The 14,043-nt window shown below is 52.8% G+C and overlaps 6 protein-coding genes across 6 annotated transcripts; 4 read left to right on the forward strand and 2 right to left on the reverse strand.

The window, feature by feature from the left end:
- Positions 1-49: 49 nt before the first annotated feature.
- On the forward strand, positions 50-463 carry AB675_8105 (uncharacterized protein; the record flags this gene model as incomplete). The annotated part of the gene is made up of 1 exon (XM_018148526.1): positions 50-463. One exon carries the CDS (start codon positions 50-52, stop codon positions 461-463), a length of 414 nt encoding a protein of 137 aa, XP_018001223.1.
- A 72-nt stretch (positions 464-535) lies between these two features.
- AB675_8106 (uncharacterized protein) lies at positions 536-1,175 on the reverse strand (the record flags this gene model as incomplete). Its single annotated transcript, XM_018148527.1, has 2 exons — positions 536-749; positions 847-1,175. 2 exons carry the CDS (start codon positions 1,173-1,175, stop codon positions 536-538), a joined length of 543 nt encoding a protein of 180 aa, XP_018001087.1.
- A 1,235-nt stretch (positions 1,176-2,410) lies between these two features.
- AB675_8107 (uncharacterized protein) lies at positions 2,411-3,031 on the forward strand (the record flags this gene model as incomplete). Its single annotated transcript, XM_018148528.1, has 3 exons — positions 2,411-2,475; positions 2,523-2,760; positions 2,807-3,031. 3 exons carry the CDS (start codon positions 2,411-2,413, stop codon positions 3,029-3,031), a joined length of 528 nt encoding a protein of 175 aa, XP_018001319.1.
- A 389-nt stretch (positions 3,032-3,420) lies between these two features.
- AB675_8108 (putative oxido chloroplastic) lies at positions 3,421-5,131 on the reverse strand (the record flags this gene model as incomplete). The annotated part of the gene is made up of 2 exons (XM_018148529.1): positions 3,421-5,013; positions 5,066-5,131. 2 exons carry the CDS (start codon positions 5,129-5,131, stop codon positions 3,421-3,423), a joined length of 1,659 nt encoding a protein of 552 aa, XP_018001181.1.
- A 921-nt stretch (positions 5,132-6,052) lies between these two features.
- Positions 6,053-7,683, forward strand: AB675_8109 (Protein priB; the record flags this gene model as incomplete). The annotated part of the gene is made up of 4 exons (XM_018148530.1): positions 6,053-6,204; positions 6,260-6,682; positions 6,729-7,272; positions 7,330-7,683. The coding sequence occupies 4 exons, from the start codon at positions 6,053-6,055 to the stop codon at positions 7,681-7,683; spliced, it is 1,473 nt and encodes a 490-aa protein (XP_018001031.1).
- A 3,501-nt stretch (positions 7,684-11,184) lies between these two features.
- AB675_8111 (Beta-glucosidase) lies at positions 11,185-13,870 on the forward strand (the record flags this gene model as incomplete). Its single annotated transcript, XM_018148532.1, has 4 exons — positions 11,185-11,352; positions 11,399-11,513; positions 11,590-11,927; positions 11,972-13,870. The coding sequence occupies 4 exons, from the start codon at positions 11,185-11,187 to the stop codon at positions 13,868-13,870; spliced, it is 2,520 nt and encodes an 839-aa protein (XP_018001026.1).
- Positions 13,871-14,043: the final 173 nt, after the last annotated feature.

Here is a 14,043-nt window from a genome sequence, read left to right on the forward strand (position 1 = left end):
CTGGCAGGATATGGCTATCCCGACCGGCTCGAGTCTCCGTTACTACAACATGACAACCCAGGCCGTCTCCTCTGGCTCTAACATCGATGACTACTTCCGCCTTTTCCTGGTGCCAAACATGGGCCATTGTTCCGGCTCGCAGCCGCCAGGATCGGACGCCCCTTGGTATTTCAGTGCTGCCAGTCAGAATCCTGGACCTGCGAGGAGTGGAATCACGAGCGGTGTGCCTAGCACTGATACCGAGGGGAGACAATATGAATATGACGCGATTCTGGCATTGATGCGGTGGGTCGAAGAAGGAAAGGCGCCTGAGAGAATTGTTGCGACAAAGTTCAAAGGTGATAATAGCACGGAGGTGGTGAGGCGAGGTGTCATTTGCAAATGGCCTGAGAGAGCGGTCTGGAAGGGTAAAGACGACGATGATGCTGCGACAGATGTTGATGGATGGGTCTGTGAAGCGTGAGATCGAATTGACAGAGGTGATGTCCCGAGATTTTCGCTGGCGGTAGCGGCTCTGTATATGCTGGAGCCCTTCTCATGACTCTTGTTTGCCCCCACTTTCAACCTCACTATGCTTGAATCCAGCATTGCCCAACGGCTTGCCGTCAATCTTGATCGGCTCTGCCGCTGTCAAGATGAAGTAGACTCTCGCAGGCTTATCGTGCGGATTTGTCCAACCATGTATCGTGCCTCGCTGAACACATACATCACCAGCCTTCATGTGAACGACCTCACCATTGTCAAGGTGACTGTTCCATTGAGTCAGTCAGATCCACAGCCTCAGCCATTCGCATCACACCCAGCGACCCAGCTGCTATGGTCATCGCAATGGCAGAGACTACTCACCAATCGATCTCCCCCTCAAACAAAATCCCAAAGTCGAGGCTGACCGTCCGGTGATATAACGTCTCCGTCCTGGGTGGGAAGTCCACCACTCTCAGCACCACGCCAGAATCGTTGGCAAGACTAGCGGTTCGTGCTTCGGCAGGATCCACGAAAGGCTCGTCGTTCGATGCTGGGAACTTATGTGTCTCGTAGAGCACGGCGAAATTGCACTTGATTGGAGTTGGCAGGCAGGGAATCTCGCTGTCTTTGAGCACAGTGCTGGCGCCGTCCAAGGTATGTCCGGTGACGATGCGGCGGGGATGTGGGAAGTACTGCTCGTTGGAGGTCATGACGCTTGTGGTGGTGATATGAGATTCGCGCTTCCTGGTCCAGGAGATGATGGCGGCTCAGACGATAGAGATCTGACCGAAGAATCCTGGGATCGAGCCACGTGTGACAATTGTCAGCCCTTGTGTATCAATGACAGCGCTAGTAGCTGCCACGAACGGCCATGTTTAAGTAAGTTTGCATACTTGGGTCAACCAGACAACGTCCGGGTCCACAACGAACGCGGGGTAGTAACGTCTTGCAGGCCCCGGGACAGTCATCAAGCTTGGCAGGCGTCCAGGCGTGGTCGAGGTTGCCTTGTTGTGTAGGACGACAACAACTCTCTGTTGGGCGAACACCAGCATCACCGGCGCCGATGGTGAACCGCGCGTCTAGAAGGAGGGAGCCTCTGCTGTACGAGTGAGCATATGACGAAAAACAGGTCCTGGCAGTCGGCAACATTCTCTCGCGCCCTCTGAGCCAACCTCAAAACCTTCCGGTCACGTCGAGCCACGAGATCATGACGATCCCATCATCGACCACACCGAGCACTTTATGGATCTGGCGCTCGTCATCAAACCTGTTGTAGCCATGAATGTCTCTTACGGGTGCAATTTCCCCAGGAGCTGTTGCCAAACGCACCTGATGACTGTTGCCGATCCACTGTCTGATGGGAAGGAGTCATCAAGAAGCACTGACACCTCACATACTGCGCGCTCAGCCCCGGGCCTTAGCCGCCCTTCCATTTGAATGTGGTCAAGCCGAGTCGAGATGGAGCTGTCGCTGCCCGCGACTTCATCAGTCTTCCCACCTCAATGACCATCTGAAACCGAGATTCCGAAGGGAGCACGGATGTCTGTAGCCGCCGGCTCCGTGGCAAGCAGTCCATGGATCCCAACGATCCCAAGGGCAATTTGCGGTGTTCCAGTCACGCTCTGAGCTAGCATAAAGCGGGTTTCTATTGCTGCTGTACGATACGCGCAGAGTGCTGGAAGCTGCTATGTAATTCTCTAAGTCGACGTTGCTAGCAGATGGGTCTTGCCTCCACGGTGTCCGTGTGAAGCCGAAGCTGAAGAGGCATGCTGTCACAACAGCAAACATGTTCAGGCATTCAGGTGACAAGGAGCCCAATGACTTACTGCTTTCAATCCTCCATTTGTTTTCTCAATCCTTCATTTAATTCCCGCCCCCCCAGAGAACTTCTAAGCGCAAGACTTGATTGCCGACGAGAAAACGACACACATCATACGTTGCAACTATGCCCAAGAAGGTCAAGAGCAAGAGACCTGCGAACGACCATGGCCAGGCCACATCCACGAGCCAGTCTGAGACTACGGATCACCTCGCGTCTTCTTTGCCAATTATCCCAGCTTCAATTACAACCCGCGAGCACCAGCCTGGCAAGAGTTTGATCTTCTGGTACGACACATGGGCTGGGCACGCAGAAGCGCTACATACAGAGATGCACGTACGGACTTCCGGAGAGCCCTGGTTATGGACTTCAACTTCCGCTTCGGAACAGACGAGCAAAAGTTGGAAGCGTGGCAAAATATCTGTGAAATTCTAGGGATTCAGCCGCTGCCAGAGTCTATTACAAAGTGCCGCCAGGTAAGTGCCCTTAGGGTACGGTCATGCAGCCACTAACAGAGTCCAGGCTATCAAGAAGGTGAAGGTCAACATCTGCGATCTGCTGGATTGTTTGCGCGCCGGCGACGAGGCTGAAGAGCTACGAACATTCAGGACTGTGAAGCAGCTCCAAAAGTACAGCACAGCGAACAAAAAGATCTTTCCGAAGGACGAAGCCAAAGCTGGTGGCTTGCTGAGGCACCTACTTCGGCTCTTCTACCCTCACAAGCAGGCCACCGACGATACCACTTAGCTTCAACGAGATTTCGGGCTCTTTTTCCATGGCGCAATCCCGACAGGGCAAGTGGTACGCTGCGATGGGTCATGAGACTTGGGTGTACAGTAGGATAGCTACTCACTGTCTTTGGTCTTCTGGCACGGCTTCCGCTATAACGGAGAATTGCCGGTGCGATGCAGGGCGATAGATCCGCTAAACTAGGACCTCTACGAGGAGCAGGCGAAGGCATGAGCACATATGCATCCGAGATCCAGGTAGATGAAGTCAGAAGCTCATACCTTCTTAAGTATCTACTACGAATCCTATGCTGTGGCACGGTACTTTACCCTTGCTTCTTCCCTCGTGCAGCGCTATCCCAGGTCTCCTGTCCATCAGCAATGGTACAACGATGTTTTACAACGGCTTCATGTTCGGTATTCTGCTCCGCAGTCGCCCATGATTTCAAACATCTCTTTCCTCTTGCTCTTTCGCAGCACGACATCAATTGCTTCCCGATCTTCGTCATTCAGGCTCCAGCCAAAGCTCGCCAGATTGTCGTCGGAATGGTCGCTGACGCCCATCCGTGCGCCTACTATTACAGCGCCCACGCACGGCCAGTCTAGTACCCATCGAGTCGCCACGTTGGAGATGCCCGGCACGTCATGTTTCGTGGCTATACTGCGTAGCACCTGTAGCAGCTCTTGTAGCAACTCCCATCCACCCCAGTTGGAGATCATCGAAAAGTACTTGCGCTGACTTGGTGTAGTGGCGCTTGCTGCGCTGTAGAGATCTGGCTCCGCCTTACCAAGCCATTTGTCTGACAGGAAACCGCCACAGAGAGTGCCGTAGGTGAGAAGCTTGACGCCGTGCTCGTCACAGAATGCTGCCATCTTCTCGGCTGGCCGCGAGTCGATCAGTGAGAACTGCACTTGATTGGTATGGATTTTGATGCCGGACTCGATCGCCAGTTGCATGTTAGCAGTGTCAAAGTTGCAAAGACCGAGCTTGCCCACGCGATCGTCTTCCTGCAGGAAGCGAAGGGCGTCCAGATAGGATCCATCGTCGTAGTACTGCCAATGAAATTGAACAAGATCAAGCTTGCTCATTTGCAGCCTCTTGCAGCGTTCGCTTACGTTGGCAGCCATTGCTTCTCGTGTGACATTTGGCATCCGCTGGAAAATGCAGATCTTGGTGGCCGCAAAGACGGCCTCTTTGTGTGGGTAGCGCGCCCGGAAGCGGCCGAAGATCAACTCAGCATCACCATAGTGGTCGGCCATGTCGAAGGATGTGAAACCGCTACTTACATGCTTGCCCAGCTGACCCATTATCATGGACATCGGCGCCGACCCCCACGATGGACTCGACATCTGCCAAAGCCCTGAGAAGATCCGCGGCAAAGTAAGCTGGCTAATAATAAAGGTCTCCCCGGCTGCTGGTGGCGGAGGAGTGTGTCGCAGGGCATCTGAATCGGCTTGGGTCTCGTCCTCGGACGGATCGATACCCAGAATGCCGGCTGATGCTGTCCGACCCCTGTCGAATATATATCCGCTGCCTGCCGTACTATTTCTACTCACTGAAGTCGAAACACTGTCAAAGAGATCTCGTACAGCGAGCCTCTCATGATTCGTAAGCTCTCGTGTGCCGGAAGCTACCGTGACGGCTTTCTGTACCGCTGTGACTGCTTGAACCAGATCTCCGTCAATTGATGCTAGCAGAGCAGATTTCCTCTCCCGATCATTCGTCTGCAATTTGGCTGCGGAATCTGCGAGCTTGGCGAGCAGTGGCAGAACCTCGAAGACGAGACCGGAGCCGACCATACACCTACACACAAGTTGCGTCTGCTCCAAGTCCTTCAGCCCACATTCTGTGTCAAGAGATTGGAACAGAGCCGTTGCACGCTCTCTGACGTACAAGCGTGTATAATGCTCGAATGACTTGGTGAATTGTGGATGGACGGCGAGCATAGAACGCGTGACTGATCGTAGTCCATCTGGTGGTAGCGACGATATAAGGGTATCCTTGTGATCGTCAGAATGGTAAAGCAAATCTATGTGATAATGTCCGTCATACCGTCATCATGTTGAGATGTAGCTGCGTTTGGGCATCATGTGTGCCTCCATTGACGATGACCGTCATCTCCACGCTTTGCTTTTGTTGACTGTTCGCTTTGTGTGTCAATTCGAGTCTTTCGTGTCAATTCGAGTCTCTCGTGTCAATTCGAGTCTTTCCCTGTGTGTACTCGTCGTGAGCAATAGCAGAAAGCCCCGGCTGCAATGTTCCCTGTCCTCGCGAAAATAGACCTTAACAGGCTCACCTGAGCGCCTTCTGGACTGATGCCGGCCAATTTTGATAGAACGCCGAACGGCAATCAGGATCAGGATAACAGCTGTGCCGCCCTCAGATAAGCCATTAGAAAGTCAGAAAGAGGCCGCTTGCTGTCGGAGGCCATAAGTGGTAAAGCCTCGGCCTCCACGATAGGGCAGATCCCGGGGCGCTGATAGCCTATCTTCAGCGAGAATGCGCCCTATGGTTCAGCAAGATAGTGAAGTGAGGGTGAACCCCTAAATCGCAGCGTCTGAGTTCTAAGGTTGTTCCGCGTGCATCATCGAAACTCAGGACTCCCCAAGTCTTCTCGTGGCCTTTACAACGCCAAGAGGCATGCGCTTAGATGGCGAGCGTCAACGCGTGCCTTGCGTGTCGCAAGGTCAAGATGAAATGCCATCTGGGTGACTCGCCGCGTGCAAAATGTCAGCGATGTGCTAGAAAGTCGCTAGACTGTGTATTCCGCGAACACAGGCGTGGCCGAAAGCCAGGGACGAGGTCAGCCACTAATAGGGAGATTGATCACCGCTGTCGCTGTGCTAACAATAATAATTTGACAGACTGTCCAGGAAAGGTGTCGAAGTGGGTGCCATCGGGCACGAGACGCCTGCTGCGAGAGCGCTGGGCTCCGCTGGCCAAAAGGAGCAAGCACGTACCATCGCACTGGAGAATGAACATCTTGGGTCTTTCAGCAACAGCAACTTGCAGCCTTCAGGGGTCCTCAATCGCCGTGCCATGCGAGGGAGATACTCTCTTCATGATCTCCTTGTTCAAAACGATAGCAGTGACGAGCAGCAGGCAGCTGCTGAGCCTGAACCAAGCACTAGTGAGGATCCCATCTCTTTGGGATTCGTCAACTTGGCCATAGCAAGATCGCTCTTCGACAGGTATGTAGTGTATATTTCAGCACAACCACAGGGAGAATACTGATAGAAAGCATAGTTTCATCCTGGTGCTTAATCCGTTCGTCTCACAACTGGATCCTGCACTTCACGATTTTGCCTACGTCCGACAGAGATCGCCATTTCTGCTGACTGCGATCCTTGCGGCGTCGGCCAAAGCCTTCCACCCAGTCTTATATCCTCGACTCTATCAGCACGCTCAGGACTTGCTGATAGTCGTATTTCGTCATGGTCACAAGTCCATAGAGGTTGTTCAGGCCATTCTGCTGCAGACTTACTGGAAGGAGCCCCACGACAACCGTGTCTGGACTCTCGTGGGATATGCTATCCGTATATGCACAGAAATGGGATGGCACAGACTAGAGCCCGGTCGGTCAAGTGGTCATGGCATGACCGAACGGCGCCGAAGAGAGATGAGGAACATAGAGAGGACATGGCTGGTGCTGTTTGTTTATGACAGAAGGTAAGTGGTAACGAACGCGTCTGCGCGACTTGCTAATCGCATAAAGCATAAGTCTGCAAACAGGCAAACCATGCATGATAGAGAGCGACCCACTGATCGAGTCCATCACATCTTGGATCAAGCACCCTTTAGCTATCGAGAATGACAGGCTACTTGCAGCACTTGTAACACTGCGCCTGGAAACTTCAACCGCCTTTGGCCTGATGGTACCCAGATCCAACGCCGCCAGCGGAAGGCTGCCCACTGGACTTGGTTCGTTATTCGCCATTCTTAGTCGGCAAATCGACGCCTGGGAGGCGACTTGGGGTCATCCTACTGAGCCTCCTCAGATTCCTGCCGAAGAGGAGGGCTGCCACGACTTTTTGATAGCCTTCTATGGCTGTCATATACGCTTGCAAATCTCCTCATTGCAGCTTCAAGATCATTTGTCGCCATCCTCAGCCACCACTCCTGATGTGGAGAGCCTATGGGCGGCTTATTCTAGCGCGCTTCGCATGCTTCGACTGATACCGCGCCACTCGAGTCATGTGAGCTTCGCCCAAGATAGTGTACACGTTATGCTAGCTTATTGTGCAGCTTTTCTTGTTAAGGTGTGTGCAACATCCTGTCATTCCATTGGGAGTACTTCAGTATTGACTCGAGTGTAGCTCCTACATTTGGCACCACGGTCCTTCGGTGAAGAGCTCGAGTCTGACATTCTGCTTGCCATTCAGGAAGCATCGACCACGTTTGGAAGACTCGACACTGGCGCCAGTTCGAGCTGCGCATTGCAAGCAAGGTTTCTCGGCAGGATCGCAACCAGATTGCAAAGCGCAGCAAGCCACCGAGGAGACGAAGCTGCGCACGCAGGAGCGGCCGACGCAGACATCTCTGAAGATTACATGCTTCAGAATGCATTTCTAGACGCCAACATGGGCTTTCCCTTCATTGGCGGCGACAATTGGGACCAGATCTTCGCCGATACAGGATACAGCATTGAAGCTGCTACCATGATCCAGTGAGGGCTGTCCAATCAGCTCAAAGGCACCACTGTTGTCTCGCCATGCTCGAATTTCCTGATGCCTTCCCGGATTATCCTCAGCTGAGAAGGGCAGTGAGGATCCGGACATGCTATCAGCGCATCTGTGGACATCCAATCATTCTTGTGCGTCGGTCTCTGTTTGGCAGGCAGCAAAGGCAAGACCGCCGCTGCGACTCGTCAGTGTTGGCACAAGGGACTGATCACCACGTACCAAGGCTGTACAAACTGATGCCTTGTCCAGCTGGCAAATACAACATCTCTCCTTGGAGCGTGAAATAGTCCCCGGACTTTGCACCGCAGAGAATGAGTTGGTTCGGGGGACAAACTACCTCCACGCGCAGATCGAAGAGCTCAAAAGATTCGTCTGTCATGTCGATGCAAGATGTTGACGGTACTGCTCGTATGCCGTAAAGTTGATTCTGTGAGCCCGACGGTATGGCGGCTTCATCAAATACTTTGCGACGGTGTGCCCTGTGAGACGGCGCCAGATTGCAGATGAGACTTTCGTGTTGCCCCACGCAAACGTTGAGCCGAACTCGAATTTCACTTCGAATCAATTCGCCGCATACCGGCGATCGGCTTTCAAAGATAAGGCGTGTTCTCGGCAGACGACCTTCACTCCACCACAGGTTCTGGAACGATAGTGGCAGGGTCCTACCTATGCTACAAGTTCGTGATATATAGATGGTCCTGTCCACATTCTCCGACGTCGTCAAGTCGCGAAGGAGCTTGTTGTTGTGAAAACGACCCAACATACAAATGGCTGCTAAAGACCCCACCGCTGTATCTACTGCGGCAGACATGACTAAAGATGAGGTTGCGTCGAGTGCAAGCGGAGATGTCGAGGCTCAAGCATACAACAGCAACAGTGCCGATTCCACTGGGCATTTGAAGAGGGATCTGAGTTCAAGACACATTAACATGATCGCAATTGCAGGCATGATTGTGAGTCTAGCGAGCACATGGACGTGCTTGAAGCTGACATCGACAAAGGGCACCGGCCTCTTTCTCGGATCTGGCCAAACGATTGCAACCGCGGGCCCTGTTGGAGCACTCCTTGCCTATCTTCTGATGGGAGCGGCTGCCGCGGGTATCTCATTCATGACCGGAGAGGTCACAGCGTTTTCGACAGCGACTGGCGGCTTTGTTCGACACGCTACACAGTTCGTGGAGCCCGCCCTTGGTGCTGCTGCTGGATGGAATTTCTGTAGGCTTTATCCTACCATCAGAAGTCATCGTACTAACGCTCATTAGGGTATAGTAAGTATCCTGCCGTTCTAAGAAGCGTTCCTGCCATGGGACTTCAACGAAGCAGGAGGTGTCCAAGCTAACATGAGCACCGCTAGCTATTGCGATCGCCGTGCCTGCTGAGATCAGTGCTGCCGCCGTTCTCGTTCAATACTGGAATCAGTCGGTTGATCCTGCGGTGTGGATCACTATCTTCATGGTCTTCATCGTCATTCTCAACTTCTGTGGTGTTCGCCTATATGGAGAGGTATTTGCAATCACCTTAGCCGTTCTAATGATGACTGACCAGTGGTAGTCTGAAGTGTTCTTCGCTACCCTCAAGATTCTGCTGATTGTTGGCCTGATCATTGGTGGACTAGTCATCGACTTGGGCGGCGGTCCAGATGGCGACCGGCTGGGCTTCAGGTATTGGAAAAATCCTGGCGCTTTCAACACCTATATCTTGACTGGATCAGCTGGCGGCTTCCTAGCATTCTGGAAATCCATGGTCCCAGCCGCATTCAGCTATGGCAACATCCAGATCGTGGCGATCTCTGGTTCTGAAACTCGCGACCCGCGGAGACTGATTCCTTCGGCAACGAAGAAAGTCTTCTGGCGAATTCTTATCTTCTATATCCTCAGCTTGTTCATTGTCGGACTGATCGTGTATGTTTGAATTCTTACCGAATTAGTCCAAGAGCTGACCATATAGTCCGTATGACGATGAGGCACTGCAGATATCAACGGGGACTGCTGCTCAATCGCCCTTCACGATCGCCTTCCATCGATCTGGCGTTTCTGTTGTCCCATCTATCATTAATGCGGTCGTCTGTACGTCCGCCATTTCTGCGGCATCGGCGTGCATCTTCATTTCCTCGCGAACACTGTTCGGCCTGAGCTGCGATGGTCATGCTCCCAAATTTGTACAGAAGTGCAATCGTCTGGGAGTTCCATACTACGCTGTCGGCATCAGCTGCTTACCTCTTCCCCTCGTGTACATGACTGAAACCACCAATGCGTCTGTCGTGTTTGGATGGTTCCTGAATATCACTACTCTCGCTGGGTTGGTGGGATGGATCGTGATATGCATCACTTATATTCGGTTCTACAATGGGTTGAATCGCCAGGGGTATACCCGAGATGGTATGTCGCATAGGCGCTTGCTTGACGTCGATCATGATGCTGACTCTGAACAGAGCTGCCTTACAAGAGCCCACTTCAGCCGTATCTGTCCTACTTCACCCTGGTTGTTGTTTCTTTGGTCGTCCTGTTTTCAGGCTTCGACGTCTTTGTTAAGGGAAATTGGTCAGCCGCAGGCTTCATTACCTGCTATCTCAATCTTGCAATCTTTGCAGGTGAGTCTCACACATTTCCTTAGCTTGTGACTATGCTGACAGGACCCCTCAAGCGCTGTACATCGTGTTCAAAATTCTCCTGAAGTCCAAAATCATCAGCGCTTCTGATATCGACTTTCAGACGGAGTTTGCAAAGATCGTAGAAGAGAAGCGACTTGAAGCAACGAGTCAGGAGCGAGTGAACGATGGGACCTTCCGAAAGATGTATTATGCTCTTCGTCATAAGAGCATGGGTCGTTGAGGTAATAACTTGGTGGTTTGCAGTTTCCATGTCAACTCAACGACAGGACCAAGCGTGACGTCATCCAATGCAGCCTCTCGAGGTCTGGTCAGATAGCTCAATACAATCATATTACTCATGCCTGAGCTTCTTAGAGCACTCCTTGGGCTAGTCATCCATAAACGAGGCTTCACGTACGCCGAAGATGACTTCGCGACAATCTCTTGAGGTGTCGTCGGCCCATGGCCCTGCCAACATTCTGTTCGAGCTTCACCGAAGATTTGGCTTCCGCTCAAGGGAGGTTCACGGCAGCGCTGCACCGTGTCCGGAGCGGATGTCGATGGCGTGGTTCACGGTCCGCGACCTGCACAGATAACACTGCATGGCCGGCCCCCGAGCGCTCCATGCAAGCAAGCCTGATATCAAGCTATCGATATATAATGCGCGACACGTCGGCGACCCATTGTACAGTGGAGGCCGGTCTTGTCAAAGCATATGCAGATCCTCGGGCAATGCTCGGTTTGCCAAAGGCTTAACGGTAGGATAGTTGACAGCACGATACTGCCCTATGAATTCTGCGGTAGCCTTGGAGGTAATAAAGCATGAGCAGCTCGCTCACGTTGCTCACGAGGTCTCTGTCAAGTCTGGTCATCTTCAAGCCCTCAGCTACACGATCAAGATGAAAGCATATAACTTCCTGGTTTTGCTTCTCACAGGGCCAGTATCAGTCTTTGCTGATACCCTTCCATGGATGAACCAATCCTTGTCTGTGGAGGACCGTCTCAAGCTGTTCGTCGGGTCACTCAACAACACCCAGAAGCAGCGGATGACATCTGGCGACACCGAGGTTGGTTTGCCAAGACAATATGATCAGTGCCGACTAACACACACAGCTCGATGATAACGGCACTGGAGTCAATGCGTGTATTGGTCACATCAGTGCTGACGAGTCAAGTGGTGTACCAGGTATTTGCATGGGCGATGGTCCTGCAGGTGTGAGCAATGCCAGTACGTTCATTGCCAGCCTTTACAGCCCCAGTGGAGGCCATTTCATTTATCTATCGGGTGCTAAACATGTATGCAGTGACCAATGTGACCACATTTCCTGCTCCAGTGCTGTCTGCCAGCTCTTGGAACTCCACCGTACAATATGTGTATGGTCAAGCCATGGCCGCCGAGCACCGTGGCAAAGGTCGGAACGTTGTCCTTGCCCCAACACTGAACATCCTCCGGTCTCCGCTCTGGGGTCGTTCCGCTGAGACCTTTTCAGAGGATCCGTGGCTAACTTCGCGTTTTGCTGTTGCTGCCGTCCAAGGTATTCAGAGCCAGGGAGTCCTCGCATGTCCCAAACATTTCGCAGCTTATAACCAGGAAACAAATCGCTTCGGCCCTCTGCCTGACTACAATGCTGTCGATGCACAAGTGACGATAGAACCCTCCACGAGGTGTACTTCCCAGCCTTCAAGGCTACGGTGAAAGAGGCCGATCCTGGGTGCGTGATGTGCTCATACAATAAGGTCAATGGACAGTACGCTTGTCAGAATGATTATCTGCTCAATACTGTGCTCAAAGACGACTGGGGTTTCCAAGGGTTTGTGGTTGCTGATTGGTACTTTTCAACACGGAGCACCGTCCCGTCCATCATGGGCGGCCTGGACATCAATATGCCCGGAGGGGACCTCTACGAGCTGTTCGGGCTTGCGGACTTTTTCGGGGAGCCCTTCACCGAAGCGCTGGGCAACGGCACAGTCACTCAAGAACGTCTCGATGACATGGTCGAGAGAGTGTGGCGCTACATGTTCAAGCTCGGGCAGGTTGACTACCCCACTGAAGGAAACTCCACCGCCCCAGTCAGAACTCAAGAGCATCTTGACCTGGCTCAAAGCATGGTGGAAGATGGAGCCGTGCTGTTGAAGAACGAGGCAGCCACCTTGCCACTGTCTCCGGAGAATTACACAAAGATAGCTGTCTTCGGGATTGGTGCGACCAAGCAGAATCAAGTCACCCTGAACCATGGTGGCTTTGTCAAAGATTCCACTATGGTGGTTCAAGCACCGCTCGACGCTCTGGACAAGCGATCAACTGCCGAGAACATCACATTGAAGTATGCTGAAGCCTATCCTGGCAACGGCATCTTTCCGACGATTCCACCTTCGATGTTCAAGGAGGGCGGCGTCAATGTCACGTACTTTACGAATCTTGACTTCGAACGCCCAGCGAACACCACGGATTTCCTGCCAAACATCACATCTGCAACGTATCCTGACTACCTCTGGGAATCATATCCGGATACGTTCTCTGCTATTTACGAGGCGACCTTTCTTCCAAATACGACCGGCGGCTATCACTTCTCCATGGTCGGGCAAGGCACCGCGTTATTGTACTTGAACGATGTCCTCGTCGGGAACATGTCATATCACAACTTCGGTGGCAACTACATCCAGGGATACGCTTACCTGGAAGCCGGTGCCGAGGTTAAACTCACGCTGAAGTATGACATGGGCTACTCTTTGCTGACAGGAGCATTTGGCATCACTCTCGGCGTGTCCACTGGCAATTTGACCAGGGATAGCGAAGCCGAAGAGCTAGCCGAGTGGGCAGATATCAGTGTCGTATTTGCCAACGACAGGATCTCCGAAGGCATGGACAGTGGCGTCGGTCTCGCGTTGCCAGGTGACCAGAATGCCGTGATCGACCGGCTGTCGAAGGCCTCCTCGAAGACAGTCGTTGTGCTCAATACCAATTCCGCCATCCTCATGCCATGGATCGACCAGGTTGATGCCGTCATGGAGATATGGTATCCGGGTCAGCAGGTAGGGCTCGCTCTTGAGCGGCTTTTGTTTGGCGACGTCAGCCCGAGCGGACACCTGCCAGTGACCTTTCCCATGCAACTTGACGATGCCATCCTAATCAACACGAATATCGAGGCGCCCTTCGATGAGGGACTTTATGTCGGCTACAAGATGTTCGACAAGAAGGGAATAGAACCTCTGTTTCCCTTCGGCCATGGCCTGACGTACACGGACTGGCAACTCGAGAACCTAGATGTCACCAAGAATGACACAGCCATCTCAGCTACACTGGTATTGGAGAACACAGGCGATGTCGATGCGCGACAGGTAGTCCAACTATACGTGGCGTTCCCAGAGGCTGCGGACGAGCCGCCAAAGTTGCTCAAGGCGTTCGAAAAATGCTACGTCGAGGCAGGTCAGAACGTGGCACTTGCATTGTCCGTGGCTTTCGATGATTTACAGGTATACAGTGAAGAGACGAAAGACTGGGAAATGGTTGCAGGGGAGTATAACGTCATGCTCGGCTTCTCTGCGGGCGACATGAAGCTCCAGCAGGCCGTCCAATTACCATAGCAGGGCGGACTACCGTATCAGGAGTACTTGGGTACTTCTGAAGGAGTCCTGCCTTCCCGTAAGCGAATCACTCATGATTCGTGCATTGCGTCGTCATGCCCTCGGCACCTGGGCCTGGCCCGGGTGGGTCTACGTCTCAGATTTATGCACGCTTGGTCAGCATCGCTTTTGCC

This window comes from Cyphellophora attinorum (genome assembly GCF_001299255.1).
Source record: "Cyphellophora attinorum strain CBS 131958 chromosome Unknown Contig10, whole genome shotgun sequence".
Taxonomy (NCBI): Eukaryota; Fungi; Ascomycota; class Eurotiomycetes; order Chaetothyriales; family Cyphellophoraceae; genus Cyphellophora; species Cyphellophora attinorum.